This window comes from Orbicella faveolata, unplaced genomic scaffold (assembly GCF_042242905.1).
Source record: "Orbicella faveolata isolate gen_17 unplaced genomic scaffold, um_ofav_v1 contig_4, whole genome shotgun sequence".
NCBI lineage: Eukaryota > Metazoa > Cnidaria > Anthozoa > Scleractinia > Merulinidae > Orbicella > Orbicella faveolata.
Genome location: NW_028301569.1, coordinates 6,858,798 through 6,878,369, shown reverse-complemented (window position 1 = coordinate 6,878,369; position 19,572 = coordinate 6,858,798). Strand labels below are relative to the sequence as shown.

General features: G+C 40.5%; 3 protein-coding genes and 3 pseudogenes across 3 annotated transcripts; 5 read left to right on the top strand and 1 right to left on the bottom strand.

Moving 5' to 3' along the window:
• Positions 1–1,258: 1,258 nt before the first annotated feature.
• On the bottom strand, positions 1,259–19,039 carry LOC110045535 (THO complex subunit 7 homolog). The gene is made up of 8 exons (XM_020751137.2): positions 18,980–19,039; positions 18,783–18,903; positions 15,279–15,406; positions 14,677–14,763; positions 13,517–13,574; positions 12,689–12,755; positions 2,515–2,584; positions 1,259–1,395 (listed from the first exon to the last, which is right to left on the bottom strand). The coding sequence occupies exons 1-8, from the start codon at positions 18,990–18,992 to the stop codon at positions 1,331–1,333; spliced, it is 609 nt and encodes a 202-aa protein (XP_020606796.1). The 5' UTR covers positions 18,993–19,039; the 3' UTR covers positions 1,259–1,330.
• On the top strand, positions 4,155–6,361 carry LOC110045533 (uncharacterized). The gene has a single exon (XM_020751135.2). The coding sequence runs from the start codon at positions 4,347–4,349 to the stop codon at positions 5,532–5,534; it is 1,188 nt and encodes a 395-aa protein (XP_020606794.2). The 5' UTR covers positions 4,155–4,346; the 3' UTR covers positions 5,535–6,361.
• On the top strand, positions 6,858–9,172 carry LOC149101276 (uncharacterized; annotated as a pseudogene).
• On the top strand, positions 9,730–10,953 carry LOC149101275 (uncharacterized; annotated as a pseudogene).
• On the top strand, positions 11,237–12,917 carry LOC110045531 (uncharacterized). Its single transcript, XM_020751134.2, has one exon. It carries the CDS (start codon positions 11,237–11,239, stop codon positions 12,422–12,424), a length of 1,188 nt encoding a protein of 395 aa, XP_020606793.2. The 3' UTR covers positions 12,425–12,917.
• On the top strand, positions 16,435–17,526 carry LOC149101274 (uncharacterized; annotated as a pseudogene).
• Positions 19,040–19,572: the final 533 nt, after the last annotated feature.

Sequence of the window (19,572 nt, the reverse complement as noted above, 5' to 3'; positions counted from 1 at the left end):
TTTAGCACAACTTAGGCTTATTTAGCGTCATGGCAGCTAAAAAACCTGACTAAACGGTTAAAAACGGTATTTTTTGGCAAAAGTTTGGTATTCAAAGGGTTAATTAAAGATTTTGGTATTTGGAAAAGTTCGCAAATAAAATGAGAATAAAAGGAGAAAACAGAAACTCCAGTAGGTGAAAAATGTGTTTGAAAACAGAAGAAAGAAAAAACTATTGAAAGAATATCAAGCTCATCACTTTTGAAACAAGGACTTCGAGCTATGTTGATAATGAGATGCATTTTTTAAAAAATATCTGAAACGCTTTAACCTGAAAGGTCACTCCTCAGATCTAAATACCTAAGTTAAATCCAAGTTTTCAGAGACAAAAATAAATCGAGCCCCTATCACCAAAAATGAATATCTTTCACCCAGAAAAACCCGGCCCGCCCCTACCATTACTCACACCGCATAAACCCGAGTCTCCGTCTTACAAAACAAAATAAATTCCCCCGGGTAACCCTGTGTATCAAGTGGATATAAGTGGATATAATACCATCAAACGAAATTAAAGTTTCCTTGAAAATCAGAGTTTTACTCGAGAAATTAGCATGAGCCCAAAGACCATCCGCGTAGCAAGCTACCTGACTCTGTGCGCATGCGTGCAATTTTGTCTTCCCACAAGCGTTGCAAATTCATGAACCTATAGGAAGATGCTCGACTACAACTACATTCTGAATGGTACGGGCGATGTTTGGCATAAGTGCTGGGCTGCGGGGAGCTAAAGCCCCGTGTATCTCGTGATCAAGTAGAGGTACTCGCCTGCAATTTTTGCCCTGGGGGCTAGCCATCGCTTGTGGTGCCCTCGAAAAATGCACCCTTAAAGTCCGCGAAATGACGCCTCAGTCGATGTGTTTATGTAAACAATTCAAAGCTGGTTAGCTTTAGACAAGAACGGACCATCAAAAAGAAGGAAGCAAAATCTTGAAGTTGACAAAAAGCGGCAAAGTCCTTGGACAAAAAAAATATTAAAAAAACAAAACAATTTCAGTTTGTCACAGAGGCATCTCAGGCTAATTCTACAATAAAGATGCAAGTCTCTGATCTTCTTTCGTACACACCGCAGCTCTCCTTCCAAAAAGCGCCCGAAATTAAAGTTTCTTTATTAACTATCACCTGACCAAAGTCACGCCACTTTAGATAGCACGTGACAAGTGGCTAAGAAGAAATAGGGATGGTCACGCAACGTCGTATCTCGCAAAATCACAAAAGGCGTGAACACTGATATGAACAGTTCTTTATTTATTAATCAAACATTATGTACAAAAAGCAATATGAAACAAGAAAAAAACTAGCTTGTGTCCATAGCAGAACCTTCTGCGCTAGAGGACGGTTCATCTGAGTCTGTCTTGTCTTCTGTTAAAGATAAAAGAAAAGCAAAAACAGTCAGTTTTGTTGCATCAGATAAAACAACACAAGGCTATCCAGGTTCGTTGGCTCTGGAGTAGAAGCCTGCCCCTGAAACAAGCGAGTTTGTTGCCTGTTAACTTGAGCTTACAGCAAGAGGATCTGGATTGAAGCTGGAATCTCAATTGTCAGTTCAATTTTCTGCGATTTCTCAACTATCAGATAAAGTTGCAGCCCATTTCAAAGTTATCAGTAAATTTTGACACATTTTTTAACTCATGGTCGGCAGCTATGAGTTAAAAAAAGTGTCATTTCACAGCTTATAGTTTAAAATTTTAACCAAATTCTCGGGTATTAGTTAAAACCCCACCCAAACCCTGTAACAAGCCTTCTTACTCTAAGACGCTAAAAGCTGAAGATTTTCGCATTTCCATAGATCAATCATTAAGTTGAAAATATCACACTTTTTGAGCAATCGAAAGACCAAACAGTTAAGACAAGAGAAAATGAGATCATGGTCTCTTGGTTAAGACTAAAAATATTTATCAGCCTCAAAAGACAGTTAGTATTCTACTGTTGATTGGCCTTTCCCTTTAAAAAACTCCCATAACCATACAAGAGAAATGCAGTGGAACCCTGTACATGCTAATTCGACCAACAACTCGCTCATGTTCTTATAGAATGGCGCGCGCATTCAAAAACCTACCGCTGGAGACTGGGCCGAAACGGCCGACGGGCCATTTAAATCTAGTGAGCTGTATTAAAACAGCACGGTCGTGTTATACGGGTTGTTAAACGAACAAAACTATTGACTGAAGTGTTCCCGAGTATCTAACAGAAGTCAAAATCAAAGTTAACAATTTGCAGCCTCTTCCAACAAATGGGAGAAAACTTTTTCCAAGACGCTCGAAAACATTATTTTAGAGTGAAGTAACTCAGCACTTCTGTCGCCCATTGTAGCTACACTGTGCTGGCGAGACACAAACAGGTCGAAATATATGGATTTTAGTTGAATTCGGGCATTCAGGCTTAAGAATTAAAGGCTAATGCTTGTAGGAGCTGACTGGCTGATCTGTGATTCAACTGCCGGTCATATCGGCATGTTATATCTAAAACAACAGTACTTACCCTCCAGCATTCGTTGTAATTCATGAATTGTGCTGATTAGGAGATGAAACTGTTTCTGTCGAAGTTCCAGCTAAAATGAAAAGAAAAACATCATCAACAAAGGCCAATCATTTCGCTTTGTCCCTATCTCTGGCACACCGGAGAAATATTCGGCTTGAACTAAAACAATAAGCCTATAGCTTGCGGTTGAAGTGCAGTGAGAAACACATAAATATATACGTACATGAGCAAGCTGGCATTTTGGCAAAAAAAGAATCGAAATAGCATGAGCTAATATATATGAGTGAACGGAGGAAGAACTCCTCTGTAAGTTTACCGGCAGCTTCAATCTACGTCGATGCTATAGAGTGTGTACTGTATATTGAGCGATAGAAGTGCTAAGACGCTTTCTAGAGTCTTGTCAGACATTTTTCCGCCGTCCCCCCACCTCGTGGATCCACAGCTACTTTGACAATGTTATGACGAAATTCACTGTCAATAACAGGACAGACGCATGAAAAACTGACGTCAATTTGTTAAATCTACCCGGCTAAAAGACTGCGCAAACCACAGTATCTTCACAACTTTTTGAATTGGTGAGAAGGGGTGCAGTCAGTGGATTACCACTAGAAGAATATGAAATAGAATAAGAAGTTAAGTATTGTAAAGTGCCATATTAATAAATGTGTCTCAACTCCTCTTGTTGCTCGTTCGTATACTTCAAGAGGGCCATAAACACACAACATGCTGAGATCCGCAGCGCATAAACGTTTACAGTGGCCCAACTTCCTGTCGTACTATTCAAATTACAGGAATTCTGCTTCTGCCAGCATGAGAACTAGCATAACCGCCGCGCCATTTCGTAACATGATTGGCACAAAAAAAAATGTTGAAGAAATACAAGATGACGGCGCTATTTTGTCTGCTCGGGATTACCCGCTGTGTCCCGCAAGAAAAATTTTCCCGAAAGCCATAAAATAAATGCTTTATTTACCAAGCTTGTTCGGTCAAGATGGCTGGACATTGACCGAGTTCTTTTTTGCGTGTTTATGGGCCTCAATTCCGTCTCGGTCCATAAACACGCAAAAAAAGAACTTGGCCAATATCCAGCCATCCTGACCTCACGCTAGGTCATGTAACCAAACAAATAAACAAAACTCCAAACTGAGTAGGGACAGCACTGTTGCATTAAAAGAACTTGATCTGACCTAACCAATGTGATATATCAAATGTAAAAGTCGTATGCAATGTACATTGTCATAAGTCGCATTCAAGCTTAATATTTGCACGATGGCGTCATTTGACTACAACTACCTAGACTTCCAGTAGTCCCTCTTTCGCTTGGTCCGTCGTCCGTGACGCGAAGAAAACCTCGAGAAAAATATGGCCGCGTGCTTCTCGCCCCCAGGAGTTCGCGCGGCCATTTTTTTCTCGCGGTTTCCTTTCGCGTCACGCACGACGGACCAAGCGAAAGAGGGACTACTAACTCGTAGTCTAACAGCTACCAGAATCCTTCACCTTGTCTGTTTCTTATGCTAATCAGGGCAACTGTTATTTAAACCCCAATGGAATTCAAAATTTAAATAATAAAGAAAAAACGAAAGGAATTCTGGTAGTTGTCGTTAAATGACGACAACCTGCAAATCTGCGCTTCCTGATTATCGCAGGAAAACGGAAGCAAAAATAAACAAGAAGTAAGTTCAAGCACATCCTTTTGGTTGTCAATTTGTGCTACGTTAACTTCGCCCGGAGAGAGACAAAATATCTTTCGTGACGGAAACTGAAACTTCGTGACAGAAATTGAAATATTTTGTCCCGTCGCGCCATATTGAAATCGGAGAAAGACGAACAAAATGGCCGGATTTGAACTTGGTGAAAGTACTACAATTAACTCCAGGTACATGAGCGAAGTGACCGCTTCTTACAATTCTTTCGACGAGACAAACCCTCTCCTTACAGGACTTGATCGAGAATCTGGCTCACCGGAAGTCATAAGACCTTGTTACTACTTATTACAAATTCTGGGCATGTGGAAACCCAACGATGGAAAATTTGGATTCACTTGGCGCGTTTATCGCCTGTTTGTCTACATCTTTTGGCTGGGATGTCTTGCAGCTATCATGTGTCTGGATTTTGTACACTATGGCTTTGACAAGAGTAAGATTCACTTCAGAGAGATTATAAACAGCGTCGGTACGTGCCTTGTTTTCTTGTGCCCGTTTATATTCACTCTTTATTATTTTAAACGGGGGCGGTACGTCGAACTTGTTTTCAGCGTGCAAAACGTTTCGCATGAGTGGAAACAGAAGTTGAGCCGAATTTCCCGTTGGTACACCTTCATGTCTGTTATTTTATGGGGTCTTTGTGCCGCATTTTTCATGGTTCACTGGTTTCCGTTCTTCTCCAAATGGTGGCATTATGGGATTTACGTTCCCGCTGTCGTTTATATCTCAGGTTGGTGGAGCACATGGTTAAGCTTATATGGATTTGTTTGCCACGTTCACAGTCTACAAATTGACACTGTTGTAGAAGAAATGAAGTCAAGGGAATGCAAACCAACGACCATTCTACAAAAACACTTCCAATTACAAACTTCCCTGGAACGAACACAAAAGGATTTTTTTCTCATTATTTCATTAGCTTTAGCTTATCACGCTCTGGATTTAATCATTTTTAGCTTTGCTTATTTCAGTTCAGCCTTTGGCAAAGATTATCCCATATGGCAATACATCGGTACAGTACTTTTTGATCTCATCAGCATTATATTTAAGCTGTATCCACCAGCCATAGTTGCAGCAGCATCACATCGCTTAGTGGCACAGGCCTCTAAAAGATGTCAGTCACAGTTGACCCCCTTTACGACAGAGCTCCCTATTGAAGATATGCAACTATTTCAGTACATGGCTTGGCGCGAGTCGGACATGGGACTAAAGATTCTTGGAATTCGCATCACTGTGGAACTAGCGATGAAAATCCTTATGACCATTTGCACAGCTGCGATATCATTTGTAGCTTTTGTTATTCCCAAGTTGAATAAGTAAATATTTTAACCTCCCAATAATGGTCGCCTCTCTACCTCCAGTGCGGCCGCTGTACAAAGTTTCGACTGTATCTTTCGTAACGGTCTTGACGGAAACTGTCACTTTGTGACGGAAACTGAAATTTCGTGTCCCATCCACAGGCGACCCAAGTTCTAGGTGATCATCTTATTGTTGCGTAACAGTGCTGCTATTACGCAAGATGATCATCTCGCATCTGGAGTTTGGGCTGCCTGTGTCCTGTCGCGCCATTTAGAGAGGAAAGAAAGAGGAACAAAATGGCAGGATTTGAAGCTAGTGGAAGTTCCACCATCAACTCCAGGTTCAAGAGCGAAGTGAATTCTTCATACTCCTCTTACGAAACCCTCTCCTTGCAGCACGTGATCGAGAACCTGGCTCACCGGAAGTGATAAGACCTTGCTACTACTTGTTGCAGATCCTGGGCATGTGGAAACCTCAAAACGGAAAATTTGGATTCACCTGGCGTGTTTATCGTAGTTTTGTGTGTATCTTGTAGCTGGGATGTCTTGCAGCTATCATGTGTCTGGATTTTGTACACTACGGCTTTGGTAAAGAAAAGATTCATGAAAGAGAGATTATTAACAGTGTTTGCACATGCCTCGTTTTCAGTTCCTCGTTGGTATACTTGAAGAGCTCACAATAACACAACATGCTGAAATCCGCAGCGTGTAAACGTTTACAGTGACCCAGCTTCCTGTCGCACTATTCAAATTATAGAAATTCTGCTTCTTCAGCATGAGAACTAGCATTACCGGTTCTCCATTTCGTAACATGATTAGCACAAAAAAAAACTGTCGAAAAAAATACAAGATGATAGCGCTGTCTTGTCTACTGGGAACTACCCGCTGTGTTCCGCAACAAAAATTTCCCCGAAAGCCATATAATAAATCCTTTATTGACCAAGCTTCTTCGTCTTTTTCGGTCAAGATGGCTGGATATTGGCCTCGTTCTTTTTTGCGTGTTTATTGACCTCAATTCCGTCTCGGTCCATAAACACGCAAAAGAGAACTTAATACACCTTATTCCAAAATGGTAGCCAGTTTATTATTCTTTTGTCTATATGGTAATTAGCCCTCTTTACCTCCTCAACAAATAAATTGGCCGCCATTTTGGAATAAGGGGACCTCACGCTAGCTCATATAACCAAAAAAATAAACAAAACTCCAAACCGGCAGCACTGTTGCGTAAAAAGAACTTGATCTGACCTAGCCAATATGATATATCAAATGTAAAAAGTCGTATTCAATGTACATAGTCATAGTTTATAGGCAATTTGCATGATGGCGTCTTTTGACTACAACGAACGGAGTCCTTCACTGTTTCGGTTTCTTATACTAATCAGGGCAACTGTACGGGAATTCAAAATTTAAATAACAAAGACAAAACGAAAGGGATAATTCTGGTAGTTGTAGTCATAGTTAGTAGAGGAGACATCGAAACAGAAATTAAAATTTTGCCCCGTCGCGCCACATTTAAACCGAAGAAAGAGGAACAAAATGGCCGGATTTGAAGTTGGTGAAAGCACTACAGTTAACTCCAGGTACATGAGCGAAGTGACCGCTTCTTACGATTCTTTCGACGAGAGAAACCCTCTCCTTACAGGACTTGATCGAGAATCTGACACCCCGGAAGTGATAAGACCTTGTTACTACTTATTACAAATTCTGGGCATGTGGAAACCCAAAGATGGAAAATTTGGATTCACCTGGCGTGTTTATCGCCTGTTTGTCTACATCTTTTGGCTGGGTTGTCTTGCAGCTATCATGTGTCTGGATTTTGTACACTATGGCTTTGACAAGAGTAAGATTCACTTCAGAGAGATTATAAACAGTGTTGGTACATGCCTAGTTTTCCTGTGTCCTTTTATGTTCACTCTTTATTATTTTAAACGCGGGCAGTACGTCGAACTTGTTTTCAGCGTGCAAAATGTTTCGCATGAGTGGAAACAGAAGTTGAGCCGAATTTCGCGTCGGTATACCTTCATGTCTGTCATTTTATGGGGTCTTTGCGCCGCATTTCAAATGGTTCACTGGTTTCCGTTCTTCTCTAAATGGTAGCACTATGGTCTGTACGTACCCGCTGTTGTTTATATTTCAGGTTGGTGGAGCACATGGTTAAGCTTATATGGATTTGTTTGCCATGTTCACAGTCTACAAATTGACACTGTTGTAGAAGAAATGAGGTCAAGAGAATGCAAACCAACGACCATTCTACAAAAACACTTCCAATTACAAACTTCCCTGGAACGAACACAAAAGGATTTTTTTCTCATTATTTCATTAGCTCTAGCATATCACGCCATGGATTTGATCATTTTTAGTTTTGCTTATTTTAGTTCAGCCTTTGGCAAAGATTATCCCATATGGCAATACATCGGTACAGTACTTTTTGATCTCATCAGCATTATATTTAAGCTGTATCCACCAGCCATAGTTGCAGCAGCATCACATCGCTTAGTGATACAGGCCTCTAAAAGATGTCAGTCACAGTTGACCCCGTTTACGACAGAGCTCCCTATTGAAGATATGCAACTATTTCAGTACATGGCTTTGCGCGAGTCGGACATGGGACTAAAGATTCTCGGAATTCGCATCACTGTGGAACTAGCAATGAAAATTTTTATGGCCATCAGCACAGCTGCGATATCATTTGTAGCTTTTGTTACACCCAAGTTGAATAAGTAAATATTTTAACCTCCCAATAATGGTCACCTCTCTAAATCCAGTGCGGCCGCTGTACAAAGTTTCGACTGTATCTTTCGTGACGGTCGTGACGGAAACTGTCACTTTGTGATGGAAACTGAAATTTCGTGACAGATTTTGTCCCGTCCACAGGTGGCCCAAGCTGTGAGATGATCATCTTATTGTTGCGTAATAGCGCTGCTATTACGCAAGATGATCTCGCATCTGGAGTTTGGGCTGCCTGTGTCCTGTCGCGCCATTTAGAGACGAAAGAAAGAGGAACAAAATGGCAGGATTTGAAGCTAGTGGAAGTTCCACCATCAACTCCAGGTTCAAGAGCGAAGTGACCTCTTCATACTCCTCTTACGATGAAAGAAACCCTCTCCTTGCTGCACGTGATCGAGAACCTGGCTCACCGGAAGTGATAAGACCTTGCTACTACTTGTTGCAGATCCTGGGCATGTGGAAACCTCAAAACGGAAAATTTGGATTCACCTGGCGTGTTTATCGTAGTTTTGTGTGTATCTTGTAGCTGGGATGTCTTGCAGCTATCATGTGTCTGGATTTTGTACACTACGGCTTTGGTAAAGAAAAGATTCATGAAAGAGAGATTATTAACAGTGTTTGCACATGCCTCGTTTTCAGTTCCTCGTTGGTATACTTGAAGAGCTCACAATAACACAACATGCTGAAATCCGCAGCGTGTAAACGTTTACAGTGACCCAGCTTCCTGTCGCACTATTCAAATTATAGAAATTCTGCTTCTTCAGCATGAGAACTAGCATTACCGGTTCTCCATTTCGTAACATGATTAGCACAAAAAAAAACTGTCGAAAAAAATACAAGATGATAGCGCTGTCTTGTCTACTGGGAACTACCCGCTGTGTTCCGCAACAAAAATTTCCCCGAAAGCCATATAATAAATCCTTTATTGACCAAGCTTCTTCGTCTTTTTCGGTCAAGATGGCTGGATATTGGCCTCGTTCTTTTTTGCGTGTTTATTGACCTCAATTCCGTCTCGGTCCATAAACACGCAAAAGAGAACTTAATACACCTTATTCCAAAATGGTAGCCAGTTTATTATTCTTTTGTCTATATGGTAATTAGCCCTCTTTACCTCCTCAACAAATAAATTGGCCGCCATTTTGGAATAAGGGGACCTCACGCTAGCTCATATAACCAAAAAAATAAACAAAACTCCAAACCGGCAGCACTGTTGCGTAAAAAGAACTTGATCTGACCTAGCCAATATGATATATCAAATGTAAAAAGTCGTATTCAATGTACATAGTCATAGTTTATAGGCAATTTGCATGATGGCGTCTTTTGACTACAACGAACGGAGTCCTTCACTGTTTCGGTTTCTTATACTAATCAGGGCAACTGTACGGGAATTCAAAATTTAAATAACAAAGACAAAACGAAAGGGATAATTCTGGTAGTTGTAGTCATAGTTAGTAGAGGAGACATCGAAACAGAAATTAAAATTTTGCCCCGTCGCGCCACATTTAAACCGAAGAAAGAGGAACAAAATGGCCGGATTTGAAGTTGGTGAAAGCACTACAGTTAACTCCAGGTACATGAGCGAAGTGACCGCTTCTTACGATTCTTTCGACGAGAGAAACCCTCTCCTTACAGGACTTGATCGAGAATCTGACACCCCGGAAGTGATAAGACCTTGTTACTACTTATTACAAATTCTGGGCATGTGGAAACCCAAAGATGGAAAATTTGGATTCACCTGGCGTGTTTATCGCCTGTTTGTCTACATCTTTTGGCTGGGTTGTCTTGCAGCTATCATGTGTCTGGATTTTGTACACTATGGCTTTGACAAGAGTAAGATTCACTTCAGAGAGATTATAAACAGTGTTGGTACATGCCTAGTTTTCCTGTGTCCTTTTATGTTCACTCTTTATTATTTTAAACGCGGGCAGTACGTCGAACTTGTTTTCAGCGTGCAAAATGTTTCGCATGAGTGGAAACAGAAGTTGAGCCGAATTTCGCGTCGGTATACCTTCATGTCTGTCATTTTATGGGGTCTTTGCGCCGCATTTCAAATGGTTCACTGGTTTCCGTTCTTCTCTAAATGGTAGCACTATGGTCTGTACGTACCCGCTGTTGTTTATATTTCAGGTTGGTGGAGCACATGGTTAAGCTTATATGGATTTGTTTGCCATGTTCACAGTCTACAAATTGACACTGTTGTAGAAGAAATGAGGTCAAGAGAATGCAAACCAACGACCATTCTACAAAAACACTTCCAATTACAAACTTCCCTGGAACGAACACAAAAGGATTTTTTTCTCATTATTTCATTAGCTCTAGCATATCACGCCATGGATTTGATCATTTTTAGTTTTGCTTATTTTAGTTCAGCCTTTGGCAAAGATTATCCCATATGGCAATACATCGGTACAGTACTTTTTGATCTCATCAGCATTATATTTAAGCTGTATCCACCAGCCATAGTTGCAGCAGCATCACATCGCTTAGTGATACAGGCCTCTAAAAGATGTCAGTCACAGTTGACCCCCTTTACGACAGAGCTCCCTATTGAAGATATGCAACTATTTCAGTACATGGCTTTGCGCGAGTCGGACATGGGACTAAAGATTCTCGGAATTCGCATCACTGTGGAACTAGCAATGAAAATTTTTATGGCCATCAGCACAGCTGCGATATCATTTGTAGCTTTTGTTACACCCAAGTTGAATAAGTAAATATTTTAACCTCCCAATAATGGTCACCTCTCTAAATCCAGTGCGGCCGCTGTACAAAGTTTCGACTGTATCTTTCGTGACGGTCGTGACGGAAACTGTCACTTTGTGATGGAAACTGAAATTTCGTGACAGATTTTGTCCCGTCCACAGGTGGCCCAAGCTGTGAGATGATCATCTTATTGTTGCGTAATAGCGCTGCTATTACGCAAGATGATCTCGCATCTGGAGTTTGGGCTGCCTGTGTCCTGTCGCGCCATTTAGAGACGAAAGAAAGAGGAACAAAATGGCAGGATTTGAAGCTAGTGGAAGTTCCACCATCAACTCCAGGTTCAAGAGCGAAGTGACCTCTTCATACTCCTCTTACGATGAAAGAAACCCTCTCCTTGCTGCACGTGATCGAGAATCTGGCTCACCGGAAGTGATAAGACCTTGCTACTACTTGTTGCAGATCCTGGGCATGTGGAAACCTCAAAACGGAAAATTTGGATTCACCTGGCGTGTTTATCGTAGTTTTGTGTGTATCTTGTGGCTGGTATGTCTTGCAGCTATCATGTGTCTGGATTTTGTGCACTACGGCTTTGATAAAGAAAAGATTCATGAAAGAGAGATTTTTAACAGTGTTTGCACAAGCCTGAATTTCTTGTGCCCGTTCGTGTTTACTTTGTATTATTTCAAACACGGAAGCTATGTCGAACTCGTTTTCAGCGTGCAAAATGTTTCGCAAGAGTGGAAAGAAAAGCTGAACCGAATTTCACGATGGTACACCCTTGCTTCAGTTTGTCTGTGGGGACCTTGCGTCACGTTTCTCATGTTTCACTGGTTTCCGTTCTTCTCCAAATGGTGGCATTATGGTCTATACGTTCCCGTTGTTGTTTATATTTCAGGTTGGTGGAGCACATGGTTAAGCTTATATGGATTTGTTTGCCATGTTCACAGACTACAAATTGACACTGTTGTAGAAGAAATGAAGTCAAGAGAATGCAAACCAACAACCATTCTACAAAAACACTTCCACTTACAAACTTCCCTGGAACGAACACAGAAGGATTTTAATCTCATTATTTCACTAGCTCTAGCATACCACGCCCTAGATTTGATCATTTTTAGCTTTGCTTATTTTAGTTCAGCCTTTGGCAAAGATTATCCGATATGGCACTACATTGGTGCTGTACTTTTTGATCTTATCAGCATTATATTTAAACTGTATCCACCGGCCATAGTTGCAGCAGCATCACATCGCTTAGTGGCACAAGCCTCTAAAAGATGTCAGTCGCAGTTAGCCCCCTTAACGACCGATCTTCCTTTTGAAGATATGCAACTATTTCAGTACATGGCTTGGCGTGAGTCAGACATGGGACTAAAGATTCTTGGAATTCGCATCACTGTGGAACTAGCAATGAAAATCCTTATGACCATTAGCACAGCTGCGATATCATTTGTAGCTTTTGTTATTCCCAAGTTGAATAAGTAAATAAGTGATTTTTATAATATGGCTAGCTCCGTGAGCAGACAAGATAAGTGAAATGTTGTGCTGTGATTGGCTAGCCAATTAGCCTGAGAACACAGAGTGACGTATCTCCGGCTGTTGCTAGTTGTCTCCTGAGACAAGGAATAGCTGGAAATACATCTGTGTTAACAGGCTAGTAGCCAATCACATTTAACCCCAGTTGAAGAAGAAAATTGCCAATCTATGAATCAATAACTATATTCCAGTATTATACTGGTTAACATTTACCTTTGATAAAAGACTTTCTTTTGTGTTGGTGAGGGAATTAAGTTCTTTATCAAGCTCTTCAATTTGCCTGCAAATTTAAAAACCGTATTTGCTGAAAAACTTTATAACACAGAAATGTCTGTAGTTATTATGATCTCCTTAAAAAGAGCTACATGTGTAGACAGACTGCATAAATACATGTTTTCCTAAGTAGTAAAGTGATTGAGTATTAAATAAATATGTGTGGTTATGCCTTTGTGGTCACTCATAGATAATAGACAAAAACATCAGCACTAATGGCATAGCATGGCCAGAGCTCTCCTCTGCAGAGGCCACCATAATTATAGGCTGGCAGTTTAGAGGCCAGGGAGAGAGAACAAAGGAAGCGCATGGAAAATGCTGGGAATGGGAAGGAGAAAAGAAGGGCTCCAACCTTTTCACTCTTCCTCTACAGGGGAGAGACTAAACAGGAGTAATTCCACTCCCCCCTGGACGGGATGCTAGACCAATGTACAATGTAGCCCCCCCCCCCCCCCCCCCTTGCCCAGCATTTATACACCTGGGCGGAGAGAGACAGTATGAGAGAGACAGGATCTCGCACAAGAACACAAAAACTGACTCTGGACAAGGCTCAAATACAGACTTCTTAGGCTTGAGTTCAAAGTGTTAGCCATTAAACAACAGTACTGCACTGCATGTCAGATCATCGGTACAAACTAGAGAACATTGTGCCACAAAGTAAGAAGACCTTTCAGCTGCCATTTTTCCAGTGCCTTCATGATCGTGTTATTACTAGTCTGTTATTCATAACAGATGTGAAATACTTCAAAAACACAACAACTCACTCACTTTAAAGTTTCCTGCCTTTCTGGATGTTGGCTTATGACTTTAGCAAGAGCATCATATTCTAAACAAGAAATCAAATGAATTTGTACATGTATTAATAATTAACAGAAACTTAATTGCATACATGATGCAACTGGAATAATATTTTTGCATTGCCAGTATTTGTCTCAATCTTCCTCTGTCCAAACTGTTCCTTGTTGCGTTATCAAACAATTCTATACAGTGAAACCTGTATTAAGCAGACCCCATATTAAGCGGACACCCTCTATTAAGTGCACACCAGCTTAAGGGCCAAAATTTTCTTCCCACATTTACTGTAAAATAAGCCTGCATTCAGCGGACACCTCTATTAAATGGACACAGACAGTCACCAATATTAAACCATTTTGTTGCACAAAACCTGCAATAAGCGGACACTTTAAGGCTCATTTTACTTCTAAAGGTTCAGCTGAGACTCCTTAACATTGTCCAGCGATATCATTTTAAAGCTAAATGATTATTCCAGATTGATGCATTGATTGACTGGACTTTGTACTATGAGCAGTCTTGGCTAGTCTTTGACCTCACACTGTGTTACACTGTGTTACAAAAGGGTTAATAATTAACTATTATTGCACAACATACTAGAACCTGTTTTGAGCGGACACCCTGTATTAAGCGGAAACTAGTGAGGGTCCCAAGAGTGTCCGCTTAATACAGGTTTCACTGTACTATTCTTCCTTCACAAGCCACCTATTCAAGGTGTCCTTTCAATAGGACATAATAACATAGAGCAGAATCTTGACTTCAAACCCTTGATGTTTTGAACCTCTCAATATAAATAAGTTGAACCAAAAGTTGTTTCCCTCCCCTCAGTCGAACATGAATTTTGTCCACAACATCTTGACTTTCCAGATTTTTCAAACAGATTTTTGTTTCCCTCGGTCAGGCTCGAAAAACTGAAATTTTACTCCAACATACTTATACATTTGTACTGTTTACAAAAAGGAGGCCTCTTATTTTGTAACAGAACTGGTAGCGACTGGTAGCGACTGAGCAGAGTAATCACATTGAGAGCATTATAAATTGTTCACCAGTTGTACAATACAGCAGCAAATGTAATTTTAAACCCATTTGTTTCATAATGATTTAGTGTCACCTAGTTTTGCTACTATTAGTAATACCTTGTCTATTTCTCCTTATCCTTTTTGCCTGCTGTAGTTCAGTCTTGCAAGATGCAATTTCTTCGTAGGCGTGTGAAATACTCTGCTCTGAAACAAAAGGGAATATCACATTACCTACTGTAAAACAACATATGAAACCATATCAAGTTGTTGTTTTGAATGTTGACTAGATCAAATTTCCAATTGAAGGGGTGCCTGGAAAAAAAGCCCTAAGTGACTTGATAAATTATTGCTAGATTCTCCTTCCAATTTGCCTTCTAATTCCTTTTGAAACACAAGCAGTGTTTGACATTACTTCGACAGTCACTTGTTTGTCTCTTGATTTTGAGAGGGACGATTATGCATGTCCCTTGTCTGAATTTCAAAGATTTTGTGTTGTTGTTTCAGACAGTCCTCACATTCTGTTATGATTTCAATGCAAGTTATGTTTTTTACTGTCATTTTATCTGTGTCCATGTCACTGTTTCAATGTTGTGTTACATGTCAGAATTTATTTTTACAGGGCTTCATACGTGATCTAATAAATTTGACAAGACTCAATCTTGATGAGCCAACTTCCTAAAATGTGTCTTCCGTGACAATTTCATCTTACTTGCACTTACCAATTTCACTGTAAATCTTCTCATAGTTTTGTGTTTCTAGTTCATTCATCTCAAAAACAGTCTGGGTTTTTCCAATCGCAAATTCACACTGAGCAAGCTGCACTAGCATTTTCTGATATGTGGCATCACTGAAAAAATTTACAAAAGAAAACTTAACACAGTGTCTGAAAATCATTGAGACTAGTACAAAAAATGTGGCTTGGGTAAAGAGAGTAATAGGCATGTTTAAAACATGAAATGGCAGACAAAATGGCATTACAGATAAGAGTCAATGTGTAACACAATGTGAGTAACAGTTAACCCTTACAATATTATTAAAAGCTTTTCACTGTTAATTCAATCATGATAATTTGGCTAACCTGAGAGCAAATTAGGCTGACTATGGTGCCGTTTTGTCATTTTGCCATTTTATGTTTCAGCAATCAAAGAAAATTGAACCCCTTAGAACTTTGTGGGGAATTGGATTCAAACAAATCAAACCCAATTGAACCAGGGGTTCCATTAATGGCTGGGCACCAGGAAAATTGACTGGCTGTGTGAGAATTACTTTTCCCTCCTGGTATGACTATCTGGAAGAAAGTTCTTCTTATAAAGAAGTTCAGTTCAAAACAATTTGCCTACATGTAAACCAGTTACCCTCCTGCTAAAAATGTCAATGAAACCCCTGATCAAACTCAATCTATTAGACTGGGTTTGACTGAGATTGTCAACCAGATACATTCAAACACAAAACAGTGGACTGCATTTGATTTTGTTCAGTGAATAAATTTGCTTGAACAAAGATCATGTCATGTGGTCTGCCTAGCATAACTATTCAATATCAATCTGTGGACTGAGTTTGATTTAGTTCAGCAATTGAACCAAATCGGACACTGAACTTTGTGTAAGTTCAATTTCCCAACCAATCAAATTCAATTAGACAAATCAAACAATCAAACCCAATCAAACTCAGTCCATTAGAGTTCAGCAACCAAACTCAGTTGAACACATTCCAATAGACTGTGTTCGATTGTGTTCGGTAAATAATTCGCATGAACAAAGACTTGTGTCTTTTGATGCGAAATCTCTGTTCACCAGTATTCCACTTCAATTAGCATTACAGTGTACCGAGACTGCTATACAACAATCTACTGTTAAACTACTGTTACCAACAGAAGACATCATGGACTTACTGAACCTTTGCCTTACGTCGACTTACTTTCAGTATAACGGTAAACACTACAAACAGTTGCATGGAACAGCCATGGGGTCGCCTGTTTCTGTTGTTGTTGCAGAAATTGTAATGCAACATGCAGAGGAACACGCCCTTGCAACTTGCCAACAAACGATACCGCTTTGGTTACGCTACGTTGACAACACCTTTACCGCTGTTCACAGAGACGAAATTGATGATTTTCACAACCACCTTAACGAACAGAATGATGACATCCAGTTTACTAAAGAGATAGAAGAAAATGGAAAACTCCCTTTTCTAGACAACAATGAACTGCAAACGACAGTGTACAGAAAACCAACGCCTACCGACAGATTACTTGACGAATCATCCTACAACCCGACTTCACCCAAAGCCACGACTATTAAGACTTTGACGAGACCAACTAGTTTGTGACACACTGGACAGCTTACATGATGAAAACAGATACCTTGAACGTGTTTTTCACAAAAACAACTACAATACTGACTTTATTAGATGAAACGTTTACCAACCTACTGAAGCTGATGCAGTGAACAGGAACCCAGCACCTGTTACTACAGTGACTATACCTTACATTAAGGGCACTTCTGAGCCCATCTCACAGATCCTACAGCCCTACAACATCCGTGTAGCCCACCAACTTTCAACCATGTTACGACACTTACCGACCAACTTTAAAGACAGGGATGAACATAACAACAGACAGGGAGCAGTTTACAAGATCAAATGCTCTGACTGCCAAGCTTCCTACATTGGTGAGACTGGCAGAAACCTTAATACAAGACTGACTGAACACAATGAGCCACGAAAAATGGTGATGCCAAAAATCGCATTGCTGTACATCATCAACTGACCAACCACAACATTGACTGGGACTCTGCTCAGTGCTTAACCTACAGAACAAACTATTTTCAACGACTGACTATGGAAAGCTGGTACACTAACCTAGAACAAACGCCTCTTAACAGATGTCAACAACTACCAGCACCTTACAAATGACTTATCCATGATGGAAACGAAACCGACAAACAGACTTCTAACAGACCAACTTAATTTGACTAACAATGGACGGACCAAAAACCAACCAATTTGACTAACAATAGATGGATCAAAACTGACCAATGACTGATGACAAACTTAACACGAGTCTGTCGGCCAATACAATCATGGCTAAACTGACCAATCACGTTCAACTGACCAGACTTACAACATTATCGACTGACAAACATTATTCACTTGACTCTGAAGATGACTTCCACTCAGGTTGTCGAAATGTCAGTCACCAACAACAGTTCTTTTCAGAACTACCCTCACCCGGACGATCAAACTATACGAACTACTAACAAAGATCATGTTGTGTGGTCTCAAAAGCATGAAAAGCAAGTGTTATACCAAAGTATACTTAACCCAAGCCTCGAAACCAATTTGACAAAAATCAAGAGTTCAGAAATCAAACGTTTGATTGAGTTCGATTGTCGAATTTTTCTTGTGTAAGTTCGATTACCAAACTCAATCAAACTCAATCCATGGATTGAGTTCGAATGAAATTCATTTCAACTGGGTTCAACTGACTACATGTATGCCTGGGGCAAAGGAGCTAATGAGCCAGCTCGTTTGGATAAAGGTTAAAAGTTGCCCTGTATTCTATAGTTTTGCCGATTCGTGTTACGAATTCAGCGAATAAAGATGGATAGAAATATATATTTTTCATCATTTGAGAAAGGGTAACCTGAAAAAAACTGACCCCAGTCCGCGGACCCCCACTATGGACCGGGTCCGTGGACTACCCTACAGACCCCCTCTATGGACCACCCCAAAATAGAGTAAAAATAATAGATAAAGATTTTGCTTATGGGTTGTCTAATAGATTACTCATGTCGGGGAAATTTCCAGTGTTACACTGTACAAATGGACTTGGGATTTTAACACCCCCCCCCCTCCCCCCCCCCCCAAAAAAAATGCATAAAAGCTGTTTCCAGCGTAAGGAGATGCCGAAAGCAAAAAGAAGGAAAGTTCTTACCTTTCATTCGTGGCTCAATCTGGCTATGGAAGATGTGTTTTTAGGTTGTTTAAGCTTGTTTATATCTGTAGTTCCGCTGAGTAAATTGTGATTTCGCCAACACGAGTAACATCCCGCAACTGAAATATTTATTTAATATTTTCATTCCATTTTGGGGGTCTGTAGATGGGGTCCGTAGGGGTAGTCCGTCGACCCGTCCATAGGTAGTCCGCGGATCCGGTCCGTGGTGGGGGTCGCGGACCGGGGGTCAGTGTTTTCGGGTTACCCTTTGAGAAACGCTCAAGCTTACCTATCTTCCTCAGCGCTCGTGGCATTACACCATTTCAAAAAGGTCCTAAGAAGGGCTGTTATTCTGCGATCATCGCCTGCGCCTTCACCGTCAATCAACAACCTCTTTCGTATTATCTCATCTTAAAACAGAAAACACACAATCAATCTATTCTCGATAGCGTAAAATACAAAGTTGTTAAGTTCCAATTCACTTACCATCAGTCGCCATTTTGAAACTAAATGAATGACACAAAAGAACTGGGTCCGATTTTCTGATTTCACTTTATATATGCGACAGCGATGAGTCCCCAGACATTCACGTCATCAATGGCTTCAATGACCTCCCTAAACGTAGTCTTGAGGAATATTTTAGAAGAGGAACTTGCTCATGAATCTGACATGCTGCCAGTAGAACATTGCAAGATCTTGCTGCTCTCCGAAAATTCTTCATCTTTCTTGTCTACAGAGACAGGAAAATATCCCAGGTACCCCCTTTATATGGAAATTTCCAAAAAGTTATATGAATGGATGGAAAATGATGATTTTCCAGTTAAAAGTGAAGCTTGTGGCTTACTTACCGAAGGAGATTTTGTTGCAAAAAGAAAAGAAATTGCTGAAAAAGTTTCTCCGATCTTGGCAGCTCTCAAGAAGACCTGGAGAGAGATTACTGATACGGAAAAATCTCTCCAATTAATGTCAATTATTAGAATTCTTGGTCCCAGAGGACTGCTTGATTTGTTGAATATCCGTCGCACCCAAGGGAGTGTTGATATTCTTCCACCTTCCATTGCAACTCTTCTAGAATCATT